This window comes from Ptychodera flava (genome assembly GCF_041260155.1).
Source record: "Ptychodera flava strain L36383 chromosome 23 unlocalized genomic scaffold, AS_Pfla_20210202 Scaffold_23__1_contigs__length_28996876_pilon, whole genome shotgun sequence".
Classification (NCBI taxonomy): domain Eukaryota; kingdom Metazoa; phylum Hemichordata; class Enteropneusta; family Ptychoderidae; genus Ptychodera; species Ptychodera flava.
Genome location: NW_027248277.1, coordinates 5,202,995 through 5,222,364, shown reverse-complemented (window position 1 = coordinate 5,222,364; position 19,370 = coordinate 5,202,995). Strand labels below are relative to the sequence as shown.

Below are 19,370 nucleotides of genomic sequence, written 5' to 3'. Positions count from 1 at the left end.
GGTACACCTGTCTGCGAAATGATTTTACATGTTTGAGATCTGGCCACGACAACCTAGTGAAATGTAACGGAAAGTATTGCCAAGTACTTGTCCGTATCCTATTATTTCTCTGACAATGTACGAATTGGGAGTTAAAGCGAGGAGGGGGGGGGGCAGCGTTTGAAATAATTGCTTTCGTAGAGGGTTGAATTATCGGATGTGATTGAACAAACAAATCTCCGACATGCATACCTACAGTACAATCTGTGTAACCTGTTTAGTCTTTTTGAGAAAACAACAACTTTGTTCATCCTTGAGGCAGCTAGAATGTCACGAGTGTCGATATCATTGGCAATACTCTCAACAAAGTCATCAAGTGTTTTCCCTTCTATACATTATTGAATTTAATGCTGTGTTTCTATGGTGACAGCCAATATCAGCCTAATTAATTCACCACTCACAATTGACTTACCGAGACAACAAATGACCCAAACAAAGGAAACACGAAATATAAACAAAACCCAACGTAACAAAGCCGATATTTAAGGGGGAGGAAGTCCTTATATCGCGAAAACCATTTTGAAAATGCGGAGCTCTTTCACAAATGTTCAACATATAACGGCGAGAGAGAAAGAGAAAGGGAGAGAGAGAGAGAGAGAGAGAGACAATAAGAGAGACAATAAGAGAAAGAAAATGAGAGAGAGAGAGAGAGAGAGAGAGAGAGAGAGAGAGAGATGGTTTCACAGATTCTACAATACTGGAAAAGATATCCTCTTCTTTAACATCGATAAGGGACAACTTTGATTATTTTTTCACGGGAATTTAGACAATATCAGACAATGCAAATGAGAACAGAAAGATCTTGTAAAGTTTATCTCTGTCGCGGAAATGATCGCTACAATGAAGAAGTCTTTATGGTTGAAACGAAACTATATAAATCAATACTCTCAATTTTTATTTTCTGCTGCGCATCGGCATGGTTAAAGTGTCCAAAGTTTTGTTATTTTGTTTCTCTATCAACTTCAGGATTGTGTTACATGCGGTAGTTTATGAAGACGTCATCACGATGGGTATGAGTGCAGTACGCAGCACTCGAAGACAATGTAACATTGCCAGAAGGGTTCCACCAAATGTCTTCAGCCAATGGCTCAGGGCATTCCTGAAAGATCGCATAAGAAACATGATGACGAAGGCGCCTCCTTTGATGAAGTTGTCTCTACATTGTAAAAAATGTCCAAAATGAAAGCACGTTTAGACTCGCAGTACATATACACATGCACATAATACATACATACATACATACATACATACATACATACATACATACATACATACATACATACATACATAGTATTACGTACATATATTCGTACATTCTTAGTTAATAAACCAGTTAGCTAGTGAGTTACTTACTTACTTACTTACTTACTTACTTACTTACTTACTTACTTACTTACTTAATAATTTTTACATTGATGCATACATCGGTAAATACATTTTTCTCCACCAAAACTATATTGTTTAGCTTACAAATAGCGTCTGCATAGTATATTTGAATTGAAGTTCGGAGCAGTGTATCATATAACACTGCCTTCTGCACATGTTCGGCCTGAAAAGACAAGCTTGAAACTGTGCCTAAACGTGCTTTTTGGAGTATAATTTACACGCGTTTGTCAACAAAACCATAGGTTAGCATAGACACACAGGCTGTGTTGATAAGTTGGAGTCAAAGCGTTTCTATATGATGACGAGAGTAGAAGTTTATTCTTAAATTAAATGACACTAATAAATCAAATGACACAAATATCAGTAAATGATACAACTTATAACCCATCGAGTCACAGCTTACTTACATCCATTTTCTTGCTTGTTGCCTTCACCATGTGTCCGGAATATAGTTCAGTTGTTTCATTGTAACACTGGACAACTTCCTCACCTTGAACCCTGGATCCCTGACAGGCGAAAACAAAACATTTCAATTAATAAATATCGACAAGATATTTAATAGTCAAAATGGTATTACAAAAGAAACTTTAAAAAATGTACATGAAGCAATGAGGAAAATGTCAGATATATTTGTTATATTGGAACGGTGGAATTGTGGCATCCCAGAATGAGTCAAAACAATTAATGATCTCACACATGTGACGAATATGAAGGTTAGTGTATGCTTCTACGTCCCTCCCTCGACACTCTATCGCTCTCCCCGGGTCTCTGTGGCATTGTCTATCTGCCTCCACTTTTCCATCAGAAGAAGGAATCTTTCGCGCCAAAAAACCCAAGGACATGTTGACACTTGCGCAAAAAAGTGATTAAGACGTGTCTTTTATTTACCAAATCTGCCGTGTCCAGTTCGTATTGTGCTACGTAAACGAGTTGATATGTTTGAGTTCCATCAATGAACGGACCAACTGCTTTGTAAACAGACGTGGTCTCAAATGGCTCACTTTTCTCAAGTTTTCACGCAAATTCCACAACTCCTCTGTGCAATCTAATCCCCGTAGAAAAAGTGCGTTTGTCACGACACCGTCATACTCCGTCACTTTAAGATGTGAACAATTCCATTCCTCAGACACGTATGGGTCATCCGAGTCACAGAGAACGATTGGCAACATGGTGGCAAAGAGGATCGCAAACAGCATGTCTTGAAAAAGAAAAAAATAACCTAACTCTATTATTTACGGACAAACAATGGGTACGGTCATGTGCGCCTAAAGAAGGAATATTTTTAGCTTTAATCTCTTCCTAAGGAGCTTCGAATCGTTGTCTTTCAAAATTAAGAATCCAAGGTACTGGGCAATGTTAGGGAACAGGGAGACCCATGATGAAACACCTTTCAAAGTTTGAAAGTAAAAGTGGCTTTTTAACGCTACGGAGAAAATTAAACACTGCTTTCCTCACGGGTCTGAAAGGAGACCATACAAGCAGCATAGCAGAAGGCTACTGCAAAAATCTGACTGTCTCGCAAACCGGTCCTCATTCGACCTTAACCGAAAATCATGAAATACGCCCCTTGTATCATTCTGCGGCATAAGTCGTTTTGCAGCTTTCAAAACGTAACGATTAATGTGATAAAAGGTCATATGACAAAGGGCTGACAGTAACTATGTAATTCCGATATCGTGAATAATTAGTACAAAAATCAGGAATTGATATCTGCCGTAAAGCAATGGATCACCGTACATTATCCATGTTGAACGACTCACAATTTTAGATACAATGTGGATAAAGTTGAAAAGATTTTTTTTTTTGAAATGAACACGATGACTATCGTTTATCATGGCAAGTGAAAAATTCTGGGATATAGCTATTGGTGTAAAATACTCACCGAAACCCTGGTATAGTTCACTGCTTCATGTACTGCACAGCAATCTCGTGATATCTGTGCAGTGTTGCAGACTTTTATATTTATACATTGTATAACGTTGTCTTTCACAACGCTAATATGCTAAATTAAGCAAAAGAGTAGCAACGCAAAAAACCATGGTGATAAATCATTCAAAGTTTTACACAGATGTCACATTATTGATTTCCGGAGCAAGTGTTTTTTCGCGATATTTTTGTCCCTTTTCTTTTCTGTTGTCCATACAGTGTCGTGTAGTCTATCTGCTTTTGAAGACTTCTCTAAAAAGCCTCTGTAACGAAAATCTGTGTGTACATTCAAAGAGCTATCATTCACCGCTTACGTTGGAAAGTGAAAGGTCAAGAAACTTTTTGACGATACATTGCACATTTTTAGCTCACATGTTCACAAGCGTGATATCTGATTGATCTGTGAACCATAAGTAGCGTCAGAGTTCGAAATACTCGGTGGTCAAAAGACCACCGATTATCTCATTTCGACCACCAGATTCCATTTCTGATGGTACATCTTGACGACCAAGTCTTCGGCGATCTCACTAGTACACTGCAGATCTGTAAATGTTACACTCCTAACACAGGGTTTATTGCTAGAATATCCTCAGAGATTGCTACTTTGGCAGTTATGTAGTACACATCTTGTCTGTTCAATCATAGTCTCTCCACTGGATCTATAGCAGCCCTTCAACAACAACTCCACTCACTTCTACACAAATGTACGTTCGTTTCGATAGACAATGTCTCTCTTGTTTTACAGTAACTGTTTACTGTAATGATTATCTTCATGATTAAGTTTGCAAACAATGCATAAAATCTCTTTGCAAATGTCGTCTAGTCACTATAGGTGAGACAGGTCAAGGTACAATTCTCTTACATAACAGCCAAAAAGAATGCACTAATTGTCAAGTCATCAGCAGTACATGTGCTTGTTATAACTTGATTACTCAGTTCGTAATTCTGTCAAAACTTAAAATCTATAACTCAAGTCCTTTGCATACAACCAGTCATTCAGTTAGTTATGTATACTGAAACACGTGAACATTTAAGTTCATATCTGGTTATTTAGAATATATATAGTATTCAGCTTTTTTAACTCAGCATATAAATGTATTTATTGTTGATCGTTGGATTCTGGTCTGGACTAGAATTCAAATGGAAACAAGAACTGTATCGTAAACGTAAAGACGTTGTGATGACAAGCTATGTATCATTTGCTTTTTGTTTGGTGTTTGAACAAGAAACTGTGGTTAACATTAGAGAGAAGAAAATGTGTAAAATCAGCAACAATTACATGTATAATTGAAAGCTTTAGACTCAAATGATAACTTAGGCATTATTTGCATGATTGACACATGTATACAAAATTAATATAAAAGAATAGTTTATTAAGTCCAAAAATAACGATAATTTAATTAAGATCTTTTTTCTTTATTGTTTTTGTAAGTCAAAATTTCGATGGAGTGATAGTGTACAGAACCATACTTTGTCGTCTTCTTGTTGTTATTTTATGCACAATAACGTAGTTTGCCCAATTTGGTGAGTGAATAATTTTTTGACACTGATGCTGTAAGCGGATTATAGGGAACTTGTTCGATGGACTCCCTAAATTGCCGTTCGACACTAAGACATTCCAGGTCCAATAAGCAATATCGTTCGATGTAAATAAATAACGCACAAGGTCCTCGAAACAAATAGAAAATAACAGTCGTGCTGTTGTGAACCCATGTGCTATGCCGGTACTAGGAGTAGCGAATGGGAAAGCGCGCTCTACTTGCCCCACCCGTTAAGATTGGCGCAAAGTGACATATATCATGAGCAATCGCGTTAAGCCGGAGTCGTGACAAAATTTATGTTGTGAGGCAAAACCAGGTATGCTTTCAGTTATCATGTGAGAGACCTACATGTCAATATCGATGCAATATATCGATTGGCATCAGAACGTAAATAATCTACACCTGCAGCCACTTTAGTGTTGATTAAGTTTTCATCATTTGATTAGAAATGCTGCTTGTTTTAAAGGACAATTTACAACTCGGACCCCGTGTTCAAGATTGAGACACAAGATACCTCTTCAGAACATTAACCCTTTACTCACCTTTTCCCGGTTTTAATGGGATCACTGCCGATAGCGTCATACAATCTTGGGTGTTCCATGCAGACAGTTTGTCTGGGACAATTGAAATAGGCTGAAACTGATTATCATAAACGCAGACAGACACTGTGACATGGTGAACAATACAGAAAAAAATTCATATTCGGCCTACAGAAGATAGTCTGTAAGTTAAGTACACTGAAATCAGCTTTTGCCTTTGGTTACTGTGCACATTAAATGACAAATAAGTTGTCCGACCAAGACAGTGGTATTTACCAGTGAATGTTATGCACGGTAATGCTATCTCAATCTTGAACATATGGTGCCATGTCATAAACTTTCATTTACAACCCTTGGTAGAGCTGATTTTGCCTTTGTACAAACATAATTTCTGACTGCTTAATCAACAGTAAAGTTGCCAAGGAGTATTTCCGACAATTCTAGCCTCACCTTCAGTTTTGCTATCAATCACGTACACTTGTACGTGAAAATCCTATAAGCTTATCAGGGGGAAATTTAGACACATAGTTAAAGTAATATATTTTGAGATAAAAATGTTGAGTACTTAAGGAAACATTAATTTTGAATTTCAGTACTGTATGTGTTATCTGTAATATATTCGACCTGTTATAGATGCAAAAATATACGTAAACAAACATTTATACTGGTAAAACACATTGAATATTATTAATGGTTACGCTGTGCATTTCTATTAGTCGTAATTCAACTATTTCGAATGTTCTTTAATGACGTAGCTCTGTCGCGTACTTTGTCCCTATTAATTGATAAAAGCTCGATTCTGAAGTGTTTTATCAATCACAAACCATGCACACACATAGACGTATCCACACGCACTGAGAGTTCTGGGCGTGCCTTCGTGTGATAGGTCGATTTTTTTAAACCTTGGAGTGTTTCCATTATCTAAGTTGAAACAGATACAATGTGTAAGGTACAACCAACAATCAAACTATTATTTCAGAAGCAACGGAAAGTGTTTACTATTAGGTCCATTGAATGTTGCTATTTCTGAAGTACGTCGTGTGTTTCCACTTTCTTTTCATAAAGAGTTACTGAATCTAATCGGTAAAATTGTCAACATTAGAAAAAAAGCACTAAAATTGATAGATACAAAATATCTGGCGTTTTTTTGTGTGATGATTCCGGCAGATTGATTTAATAAATTCTAAATATTATGCACAATCAGTACCTGATAACAAGGATGAAACTTATGCATCATGGGTAATATATTCATGTATTTTAAGCAGTATTTGAAGTAAATGCAGACAAACATAGAAGAAGATAGAATAATACAGGAACTATCTATGCTGTGAAGCGTGCCAATTACGTACTGTGGTACATAATGGATTGTTGTTTTGAATTTTGTGTGGATGACAAAAGTTACAGCGCGTCATGTGCAAGGCTCATGTTCAAAGACCGCAATGCAAATGCCATGTACATAGACATTCAATGCGTATGTCTAATTATACAGTATGGCGCCTGTGTATCAAGGTGCAGTTTATTGAAATAGTTGCAGGTTTCAAATGATATTCAAATTTAATATATGCATGGTCTTCTCTGAAATGTTTTTTTAACTATGAAACCTCTCTCTCTCTCTCTCTCTCTCTCTCTCTCTCTCTCTCTCTCTCTCTCTCAATACAGACCGCTTTGCTTGGGATTAATTCTACGTCGTTTATAGTTGAGGTCTTCATCTAAGCAAGCGTGACTAAATAGGATTTTTATGCCTTTTCTTGACGTTATTACAACCACAACCAAGTTCTTTCGGCCAAAATTGGTCAAATGAAAATTAAAAGCAAACTAACAGGGTGTAAACCTATTATCTCGCACTCTCGCAAGCGTTCATTGGCTGGAGTGCGGACAGGCTGCACATAATGCTAAATGTCTTATCGAACGGCTGTTGCAGTTGTCAGAAATATATTTAGGGTTTGTCTGCTGATATCTATATTAGGTTTAGCTATCTTTTCTATGCGTAGTTCATTGTTCAGTGTACGATTTATTTGGTGGAGCCCCGACACTAATGTCAATGGCATTGGAAGAATGTACAAAAATATATCCACCGCGGCCCGGTTAAAGTTATATTCAATTTCTTATTTAGCCAAGATTTTGGGCGTGTGGTTTATAAATTTGTGACACATATTGCAGGTATGGCATATGAAACTGTTTTATGATGATAACAATCTGCGTAAATGTAGATATTTTAAAAGCAGATAATTAAAGGTATACAGTCACCTGTAATCTAAATATGCCAAAATATGATCAAAGGGGCGTTACTTTGTATTCGAAATGCCAATGAAGGCGCTGCTTTTAAAAAACGGCCACCTGCTTAAAATATGTGATTGGTCAGATTTTCTCTTTCCATGGTAACTGTAGCAAAATTGGAACAGGTGACAGTATACCTTTAAATACCTGTATCAGGCAATCGCCGAGTTTGTTTGTGTGGTTATGCTCTCACAAAACTACCTCCACACAGGGAGCAAAGAGGTAGCTCTTCAAGTAACCACAGGCGCCTGGAGTGTTCAGTGTTTCGCAACCTAAACTTAAGACTGGCAAGTTATAGTTAGAGTGAGCCTATTTTTCGATATAGATAAGGAACCTGACAAAATGGTGAAAAAGAAAAGATGCAGGTGTTTCTATCGGTGACGTTTCTTCTTTGAAAGCGTCCGCAAGGAAACTGTTAAAATGCTGAAATTTGTGTACTTTGAGCAAAATAGCCAATTATTTAAAATACGGCTAGCTTTCAATCGGGTTCGATTCCACAACATACGGTATCAGTCGCCTAGCGGAGAGGCCACAGAAAGAACCGCTCGGCTAAATCTCCAATCCCAAAAAAGAGTGGTTCAATAGCCGGCAAAGTTGTTACATTTTTCTGACTGAGACCGCTCCACACGCTGCAGAGCCCGTGAAGCACACACGCACGCATGCTCACTATCACACACCGCACATACAAACTTTATCGATCGAAGAAACGAATTTCATCGCTTTAAATGGGCGAACGATAACCTCGAGGACAATTCTGTCCTCCAGCAGAGTTACCAACCCAGGGTAGAAAATACGGCTAGTTTTCAATCGGGTTCGAACCCACAACATACGGCATCAGTCGACTAGCTGAGAGGCCACACAGAGAACCGCTCGGCTAAATCTCCACTCCCCCAAAAAATTTAAAACTTTATTTAGAGTAAATACATGCAAATATAGGAATATATTCGAAATTCTACACAGACACTTACTAAACATAGAGTTATACAAGTGATAAATACATCCTGTATCTTTTTTGAATATCTGATGTATTTCTTAGGTCTAAATTCATGTTAAATTAATCTCCGTATTTGCATTTGTTTATATTCTAACTTACCACCTCAGGCAAGAGCTCAGGCAAATTTTTTTCAGCAATCTTTTTGAGAAATTCCTCTATGCTCTAGCAAGATTGATAATATACTGTAGACGTAATTTGATATTAGGTTCATAGATTTAAGTTGGACACAAGGGATTAATTGTGAGGAGATGTCATAGGGCAGTACTGAGCCATTTTCCATCATCGTTGCAGGGATATTAGGAATTTACCATTTGGTCTGATAAGGATGATGCATTCAGGATGCAAACATATGAAATCGTCGATTTTAGGATTTTGATATGTTTTTCATATTGCTTCAGCATACATAAGATTTTTCACAAAATCGTTTATGTCGAACCTTCTCTGAATTATTATACGATACATCATCCAGGCTGAAAAATTTGTCGAACAATCTTTCTCTGCAGATCAGGAAAAATAAATTTTGATAGCAGTTTTGAGACTCAAAACAAGAGAGAGAGAGAGAGAGAGAGAGAGAGAGAGAGAGAGAGAGAGAGAGAGGGAGGGAGGGAGGGAGGGAGGGAGGGAGGGAGAAGTGTGTACTATCGGACACGTTCTGCTCAGTGAGAGGTTTTTATTTTTCCCAGCTTTACGATTTACAATAAAGTAAAAGTTATACTTTCGTTTAAGATAGATACTGCACAGTGCTAATCGTTTAACAGAACAACTTATAAGAGACAAATAACAACATACTATGTTCAATGATCTCTATAGCGGAAAACAGCGCTTCTGTGTCTTCAAAGTTATAATGAGGCTTTAAAAATCAAACATCTTCCATTTTGATTCTTGCGTGTCCATCGGCATTGTTACAGAGTCCAAACATTGTCATTCTGTTTCGATATCAGTCTCAGGATGGTGATACATACAATAGTATAGGAAGTAGTCATCGAGATGGGTATGGGTGCAGTACATCGCACTCGTAGACAATGTAACCTCTCCAGAAGGGTTCCACCAAACTTCTCCAGCCAATCGCTCGGGACATTCCTTAAAGAACGTGAAGTAGAGACGCAATGTCATGTATTCAACCCGATATTGTCATTGTATTGCCACTATCTGGCCATGGGAATGGTCATTCTCTATCGTCACCTATGAGATATGACTTGAAGTGACACTAGTTGTACATTTTGAGGTAATGATGTAAGTCAACTTTGTCACTTGTTCTACTTCGCAAACAAGTTAATAGGCGCAGTATTGACATCATTTCTACCAGATTCCCTTCAATCGGAGGGACTTTCGTTGGCGAAAAGTAGCGCATTTTGCAAAAGGTGCAACTGTGCCTTTGAGAAAGAATCCTAATCTTGCCAGGACATCGTGTCAGCAGCCACACTGTAAATACATACATACATACATACATACATACATACATACATACATACATACATACATACATACATACATACATACGTACATACGTACGTACGTACGTACGTACGTACATACATACACAGACACAGACACACACACATACATGCATGCATACATACATACATACATACATACATACATACATACATACATACATACATACATACATACATACATACATACATATGATGACTAATTTTATTAAAGTTCATATTATAGTTGATATCGACGAAGGTGGTTTACTAGGCTTTCTTATTTGTAAAACAGTTGCAAATTTCTCTTCACCTTACTATGGCTGTTAACTCCAAACAGAGCCTCAGTAGAGTGCATGTACAATGCACTCTATCGTTTACATTCGTAGCAGGAAATGTAATAATAATTCAGTTCACATATCTACTGGCAGAATTGAAAAACTTGATACGTTGTCTCAACTAAATATTCTAAGACTGGTCGACATTTTTAGCAATACTTTTAATACTGACAAAAATATTAAAAATTTCATGAATTGCCTGACTTAAATTTATTTGTTACCAACAACTTTTGTAAGCATAGACATGCAGGCTGTGTTGACAAGTTGGAGCCAAAACATTTCGACAAGATATTAAAAGTAGAACAAGAAAGTTTATTTTTAATAATGAAATCAAATATTAGGAAATGACAAAAATTACAAGGCTTTGAATCAGAGCTTACTTACTTCCATTTTGTTGCTTCTCGCCCTTAGCAAGTGTCCGGTATAGAAGTCAAGCGTTCCATTGAAACACATTACCACTTCCTCACCTGGAATCCTGGATCCCTAAAACGAGAAAATGTGACACAATTGTTCATTATTCATAGAATGCAACACATACAAGGACACAGTGGAGTGTTTATATGGTATAACAAACGAACAAAAAAACATGTACAAGCCACAGTAGGATAATTTACACCTATATTTGTTAAAATATATATCACGGAAAGGAACCTGTTTTTGAACTTGAAACATTTGATGCCTAAATAAATCTATCGCTACCACAAGCATTCTAAGAAGAGAATATTTCATATATTTGGTCATGAAAAAGAAAAATGAAAAACGCATCTACGTTCTTCGACACTCGGCTACCTTACCGGCTCTCTCTCTCTCTCTCTCTCTCTCTCTCTCTCTCTTCTCTCTCTCTCTCTCTCTCTCTCTCTCTCTCAGACTCTGCATATCTCTCCCAGAAACTTGGTAAAAAAAAACAGAGATTAAAGACAAAAGTATGTCTTGTATTTACCAAATCTGCCGTGTCCAGTTGGTCTTGTATCACATCGACGAGCCGATACGTTTTGGTTTCTTCGATAAATGGACCAATTGCTTTGTAAATATACTTGGTCTCAAATGGTTCACTTTCCTCAATGTTGTCACGTAATGTCCACAATTCGTCCGTGCAATCTACTTGCTGTGAAATAACTGCATTTATCACGACACCATCATACTCAGTCAGAGTAATATGTGAACACTTCCATTCCTCAGACACGTACGGTTCATCTGAGTCACACAGAACGATTGGCAGCAGGGTGGCAATGAGGAACACCAACAGCATGTCTTGAAATTGTAAACAAAATAACAAATTGAAATTGATTTTCTACAGAAAAACGATTTAAAGGTCACGTTCCATCACAAAAAAATACTTTTTGACTTTTCTTAACCATTTTTACAAAGAAATTTCAAACGATTGTCTTGCATAATCAACAATCAAAGTCAGTGGTCCAGGAAGTGAAAAACTCGACACTTATAAATATCTTAAATTAGAAATGTCATATGTTAAAATTTAAAATTGTATCGATTTTTACGTCAAAAAGCTTTGAAAACATTGGTTACCTCACAGACATCAAAGGAGACCACACAAGCAGCATAACAGAAGGGTGAAGTAAAAGTCTGACTACCCCATGCACTATTTCTCAGTTGTGCATTGACTCAAAATATCATCATTCTTTGAGCTAAATGACAAGGAACTGTCATTATGTAACCAGTATCATCGCGAAGAAATGGTGAAAGATCAAGAATTGTGACCTTTAGCTTTATCACCTAGAACGATTGATCATCGAATATTTTCGATTCCTAACTTATCAAAGGTTTAGAAGCAGCCTGATTATTTTAAACGATTTAAAACACAACAACTTTCGGTCATCATGTGAAGGGGTAAATTCTAGTAATTTGGGTACACTATGACCAGAACGATTTCATGGTAAAATAAAAAAGTAACGAAAACAGAGACACAATGCAATATAGCAATATGCAATATATAAGTGTAAAGTACTCACTGAATCCCAGGTACGACTTACTGTTTCCTGCACTGAACAGCAATATCATGATATCTGCGTACTGGTGAAAACCTGCCTATTTATACTCTTCAAAACGCTGTCTTTTTATAAATTTGAGATAATTTAAGGCTAGATTACTAAATTTAGTAAAAGACTGACGAGATCAAAGCCATCATAATAAATAATCCAAACATTACAGATGTTACATTATTGATTGCCACCTAATATTTATGCGTGTGTGCCCTCTTGATGTGTTAGTCACTTTTCTTTTCTGTCGCTTTATATAGTGTCGTGTAATTTTTGACTTTTTTCACAGGTCTTTTTAACGAAAATCAATCTGAAATGTATAGAATATCGAGTGGCGGTTTGATGATTTATTTTCCTATTTTTGTTCTGATTAAGTACAATGTATTTTAAACCCAAATTTTATCTAGATACAACATTGCCTCTACATGTGTATACCTAACATTTGTTGCTGGGCGTTGAATTCTTGTCCGGACTAGAAATCAAATGAAATCAATAGCTGCATTTTACAGATACAGATACTATGGTGACATGCTAAGTAGCATGGTCGTTAAACATGGTTTAAGGAGTTGAACTGAAAACTGCGATTAACATTAAAATATATATGTATGTGAAATCATCAATAGTCAGAGCTTGAGACATAACGTTAGATTGGGGATTAGCTACATAATTGACATTTGAATAGAAATAAAAAAGAGAATATTTTTTAGTCCTAAAATAAAGATAAAATTACTGATTTCTGGACGACAAGAAATCCCCTGTTTCTTGGTTGTTGTTGTTAGCCAACAATTTAATTGAGTTACCCTGTACAGAACCAAAGTGTGTCGTCTTCTTGTGGGAATTCTATGGAGAACACCATAACGCTAGTTCCCCATTGGCTAAGCAAGTATTTAGGCACTCTTGCCACAGGTGTCCACATGTCTCGCTGGAATTACTACCTGTGCCAAGCACAATGAGGCGATAAAGAGACATGTTGCAAATATATTGGGATTAACAGAGAACTGGCTCGGTAGACTTCCTAACCTGCCGTTAGACATCAAGACAAATTCGATCATGAGTATCATTCGAATAATCAGTATCATTCGAGTAATAAATAACTTGCAAGGCCCTTGGAACAAATAGAAAATAGCAACCGTCAAGCAGCTGTGTAGTGGTGGTACCAGGTGTCCGGTATGGATAAGGGTACCCTGCATGCAACAGCCGTACAGATTAGCCCAAAGCGACAGATACCATATATAATCGCGTGACGACAAAAAAATTCTGTCGTGAGTCAAAGCATAGTCTACTGTCTACTGTCTATGATCAAAGCAAGGTATGCTTTCACTCATCGTATGAGAGAAAGACAGTATTATATCGATGCATCGTATCAATATGTAGTAAAGAACTTAAATATTCTAAATAATCTCCTATCCAACAATCGCTGCCTCACCTTCATTTTTGCTATTCAATACAAATTAGGTAAACAAATAAAACACGTACACTGGTATATGTGAAAGTGTTCTAATAAGGGGAAATGTAGACACATAGTTGAAGCTATTTTTGTTATCAAACAACAATGTGGAGTACCTCAGAAAGCATAAATACTGTACTTTGTCTTTTGTATGTATTGTGGAAAGTTATAAATGCATATGTAATTTCGAATTAACGAATATATCGCGTAATCTATTTATATATATTATATAAGTTCTAGATTCTAAAGTGTTTTATTAATCAAAAACCATGCAGAGCCATTGACATATCAGTGACACCGAGAGTTTTTATCTGTACCTCATGTGATAGGCCGATTGTTTGAAACCAGAGAGTGTCTCAAGTGTCTATGTTTAACTGATACAAAGTGTGAGATACAACAAACTATCAATATATTATTTTAGGGCAGTAAGAATTAAGTCCGTTAGGTCCTTTGACTGTAGGTATTATAATACGTGGAATTTTTCCAAATCTTATTTTTATGAACAGTTACCGAAAAATAATTGCTAAAATTGTCGAACTTCGGCAATAATTATCAAATCGATCGATGTCAAGTATGCTGTCGTTCCTGTCGGCGAGAATTGCAGCCAATTGATTTAAATCCTAATAAAAATTATGAAAATTACGGATGATGGATACCTAATGATGATGAGGAAAATTATGTATAATTGCTTATATTATTTGAACTGACTGAAGGCAAATATAGAACAATAAAGAGTAATACAGAAACTATCCGTGCTGTGCAGCGTTTCAATTACATAATGAGGTACATAAAGGATTGATGTTTTGAATTTTTTTGTAGACGTCAAAAGTTACAGTGTGTCACGTGCGAGGCTGGTGATAAAGAATCTAATGCAAATGCCATGTACATAGACATCCCGTGCGATCTTCTAATTACAGTGTGCAAACTCCATACTAAGATTGCGGCAGGGATATTTATAACCTAGCTAAAGAGTCTCAGAGTAGCCATACTAATCTCTGCCACAAGCGACATTTTACAGCAACTTTTGGGTATTGCACGTTTTCCAAAATATACATTTTTTGTCTTTTTATACTAGTATATAATACGTCGAACCCAAAAATATTAGAGAAATGAACAATACACCAGTTCAATATCAATCCTCGATTCCATAAACACTTGCAAAAACATAGACCTTACTATAGGTTACATGGATGTGAATCGGTAATTCAAAGTGTATGCCCCAATTATAGATGCCATAGTCAAAGTTTTAGTAGATTAGGCCTAAGTATAATTTGTAACATCCACGGAACCACTGCATTCTCTATATTGTGCAGATCTTACCATCGTGTAGAGTTGCCGTGTAGTGGATAATTTCACTAAAAATTTTTACCAGTGCACGGAAAGTGCGATCTCTAGCTGGAGAGCTCCTTTCAAAATCTTAGATGTCCGCCACGTTTAATGAGCCAGTTGGGCGCTAAATGTCTTATCGCACAGGACTGAAAGAAGTCAAAGTTTGGAATATTTAATTCGCCTGCAGCAGAAGCGCGAAGTCAACGGCTAGGAGACCCTCTAACTTAATTGGAATTATCCATGCCGCAGCGCACTACTGTCGCCGACCGAGCTTCAATTTCTGAGTGGAGATTGTACATTGTGTATCAAGGCTCTGTATCAAGATACAGTTTATTCAAATAATTGCAAGTTTCAAATAATATACAAATCTTATATTCGTTTGATCTTCTCTGAAATGATGTTATTTTCAGTAGAAAATGACTTCTTCCTCAAAACTGACCGATATTCTTGGTATTATTTTTACGACATTTATTGTTGAAGCCTTTATCACAGCAAGCGTGACTAATAGTTTATTATGTCTTGTTTTGGACGTTAATCCGACCAAAACCCGGTTCTACTACAGCTCAAATTGGCGAACTGAAAATTCCAAGCAAACTAACATAATGCAAAGTCATCATCTCGCACTCTCGCCAGCGGGCGCGATAAAATAAGCCGAGTCTCTTTCGTGGGTATCATTGGATGTGATTCTTCATAAGTGTTCATTCGCTGAAGTCCAAACAGGCTGCACATAACGCTAAATGTCTTATCGAACGGCTGTTGCAGTTGACTGTAATATATTTCAGATTTATCTGCTGATATCTATGTTAGGATAGGCTATCTTTTCAACGCGCAGTCAGTTGGGTAGTGTGTGATTGATATGATAGAACCACGACACTAATATCAATGACAGTGTGTTGGAAAAATGTACTAAAAGGTAAATCCACCGCAAAGTAGATGTTCTGTCGACAAAGATAATCTCAAATTTTTATCTGTTACTGATTTACCAAAGATTTTGGTACATGCTCTTTATAAATTGCGGAACACAATGCTTTGTCCGGTGTGCAAAACTGATTGTATCATGAAATTTTGCGTAAATCTATCTACTAAATCTGCATACATAAGTATAACTTATTGAAAGTTCTGTGAAGATCTATTTTTTAACAAATAGAAGAAAAAAAGCCTTTAAAACTGTAACAGAATGAGATAATCCGACATTTTAAAAGAACTGCCTTTTTTCAAGATCTATCGCAATCATCACATGTCATCAATTTATTGCTTCATAACTGTATAACTTTTGTCTATTTTTTCATTGACGTTGTTTTGTGGATACGCTGCCACTTCTTATTCTACACCTGAAGTGTGATGCGAAGTCAAGATTTTAGCTTATCTACACAGTCATATGTGTACAGTCAGCATTGTTATAACAGAGATTAAGTTACACTTTATAGCGTACATCTGACGCCAAATGTTGCATCTACACAGTCATATGTGTACAGTCAGCATTGTAATTACAGAGATTAAGTTACACTTTATAGCGTACATCTAACGCCAAATGTTGCATGCTCATATCCGTGCTAACGAGCGACGGTTTAGTTGTGCGTTCCCGATTATTTTGTTACATTTTTTCTCATCAAAATGTCAATTTAGTGTAAATTTTAATATAAATCAATTTATTTATTTGCAGACCACGCCACATGTGAGTTGACCATCGCTTAAGGTAGAATGCGTCTTGTGGACAAATATTTAAACTTTCAAGTTTTTATATAATTTCTTTTCATAGCTGCTCTATTTTAAACTCTTTTAGTGTACTTTTTCACAGTTTTAAACTTGTGAAAATTAGAAATTTACTTTGTACCTATAGAGTTAACAAGAATGTCAACCATTTTGAATTATTGAAAAAATTACAAATATGAGAAATTTGTTGCTTCACTACTATGATTAATATGATGACCCTTGATTATTATTCATGATTTTAAGGTATAGATTAACGTTTCCTTTTGGACACTTGCTGAGAGAAGTCTTTTGAGATTAAGTGTGCGTACTAATTCAAGCCATATCTTAGATCTACTGCTGCTGCAGTGTTCTTTTGAATACATCCCACCTTTTCCTTGAAAGATTTATGGAATACAGAGACATAAATTGACTTAAAGTTTACATAATCAAAATGAATCCATTATAACTTTTCCTAACGCAGAAACTCAACAGGTTGGGCAAGTCACACCTGTATTAATCCCACTGTTCTCAATGTTTATCTCTTCAATAGCTCTATCGCACGCTTTTAGCACCCTGACCAAGGTTTTTGAACCTCTTTGGTCAAAATTAACTGCTCTGGTCAACTTGTTCACCTTTTAAAATGGCCAGGTAGGCGACTCGCAAAGCAACATTGTAATTAAAACTCTCATTAGCAGTTTCGAGAAAGAAGGAAACAAGACACATTAGTGGTCAGTGGGTGCAAAAGTTTCGGTGATTTTTGTTCATCTACTATTTTCTCCCCTGTGGTGGAGGGTAATATAGTGAACGAAATATGTAAAGACACAAACTTAGGTGGTTTCAATTTTTGCCAGGATGAAAGACAACATGTAGTCCGCTTTTCTAGGTAGGGCTATACGGCACAGTCATAGCGGATCACTCTTGACTTATCCCGGCCGTAGGGCTAATAGCTGACCATCACATGACAGAAAGTTTATAAATATAAATACTAGTAGTAAACCTACGTGGTTTTATTTTTCGGTCACGCATTCGTTAGTCTTTTGACATAAACGGGTTCTCTACTACCTCCATGCTTAGTTGCTTGCTACAATCATGGAGCCAGAAGCTAGTACCCCCATGCTATAAGGCAAACGATGTGGAGTATCATGGTTATTAGGTGCTTATTGTATTTCCGATGTTGTTCCAGACGGCTTTGCTAGGTCTGCATAGTTTTCCCTGTTTGATGAACGATAGTGTTGTATTTGTAGGTAAATTTGAGAAACCATCATATTTGTCTTGCTTTATTCGGAGTCGTAACTGTCTGACAAAGATTAATCTTAATTCACTACCCACGTGCGGGCATTGTCAACCTGTTGTGATCGATATAAGCGTGTGTGTAAACAAGGAAAGTAGACTCTTGAATTTTAATAGACGTGGTGGGTATCAGCCATACTCACCACATCTAAATATGTGTCGGGAAAAGCTGTCATGTAGTGAAGAGATCTTACAGGCAACACAGAACCATTTTATGTACTCGTTTAGATCTTTAAATTCGAGAGACACTCAGCATTTATTATTCGATCTAAGGAAAATGTATTCAGGATGTTAACAAATGGATGTTTCAATTAGTAGAATTTGACAATACTTTTCTGCATTTTGAGCAAGTTTAAATTAAACTTTACTAGATCCTTTTTGCTTATCGCATATCCAGCTGCATTGTATCCATTCCAAAACTTTGATATTACGTTTCGATATCATTTTTCATGGTACATGCAATAGTACAGAAAGTAGTCGTCACGATGGGTATGGGTGCAGTACATCACATTGGTAGACCATGTAACCTCACCAGAAGGATCCCACCAGATGTCTCCAGCCAATCGCTCAGGTCACTCCTTAAACACAGTGGAAGAGAAGCACCACGTCATACATTCAAATCGGTCATTTCTCTAAATCAATTGGATCTGGCAAAAAGGATAGACGTTCTGTATAGTCAACAATGAAATCTGTCTTAAAGTGATATTGTAACTTTTTATGAAGTTATCAGTGCCTTTGATATAATGGCATGTTTAGATGCGCAGTCATACATACATACATACATACATACATACATACATACATACATACATACATACGTACGTACGTATGTATGTATGTATGTATGTATGTATGTATGTATGTATGTATGTATGTATGGATGGATGGATGGATGGATGTATGTATGGATGGATGGATGTATGTATGTATGTGTGTATCCATGTATATATGTATCTATGTACATATATACATACATACATACATACATACATACATACATACATACATACAAACATACATACATACATACATACATACATACATACATACATACATACATACATACATACATACATACATACATACATACATACATGCATACATACATACATACATACATACATACATACATACATACATAC

The 19,370-nt window shown here is 36.5% G+C and overlaps 1 protein-coding gene and 1 long non-coding RNA gene across 3 annotated transcripts; both read right to left on the bottom strand.

The window, feature by feature from the left end:
- Positions 1-753: 753 nt before the first annotated feature.
- LOC139124041 (uncharacterized) lies at positions 754-3,897 on the bottom strand. 2 transcript variants are annotated; one of them, XR_011549843.1, is made up of 4 exons: positions 3,308-3,897; positions 2,314-2,623; positions 1,833-1,931; positions 754-1,138 (listed from the first exon to the last, which is right to left on the bottom strand). It is a non-coding gene; the product is annotated as an uncharacterized lncRNA (long non-coding RNA). The 2 variants fall into 2 exon arrangements; XR_011549844.1 differs by lacking the exon at positions 2,314-2,623.
- Positions 3,898-9,352: 5,455 nt separating this feature from the next.
- LOC139124039 (uncharacterized) lies at positions 9,353-12,533 on the bottom strand. The gene is made up of 4 exons (XM_070690170.1): positions 12,444-12,533; positions 11,414-11,724; positions 10,858-10,956; positions 9,353-9,782 (listed from the first exon to the last, which is right to left on the bottom strand). Exons 1-4 carry the CDS (start codon positions 12,490-12,492, stop codon positions 9,624-9,626), a joined length of 618 nt encoding a protein of 205 aa, XP_070546271.1. The 5' UTR covers positions 12,493-12,533; the 3' UTR covers positions 9,353-9,623.
- Between the last annotated feature and the right edge of the window lie 6,837 nt (positions 12,534-19,370).

Coding starts and splice junctions, on each gene's coding strand:
- LOC139124039 (XM_070690170.1), bottom strand. CDS start 12,492: ATGATATTGCTGTTCAGTGCAGGAAACAGTAAGTCGTACCTGGGATTC. Junction 11,725..12,443: donor TAAGTCGTACCTGGGATTCA/GTGAGTACTTTA, acceptor TACAATTTCAAG/ACATGCTGTTGGTGTTCCTC. Junction 10,957..11,413: donor AACTGGACACGGCAGATTTG/GTAAATACAAGA, acceptor TTCTCGTTTTAG/GGATCCAGGATTCCAGGTGA.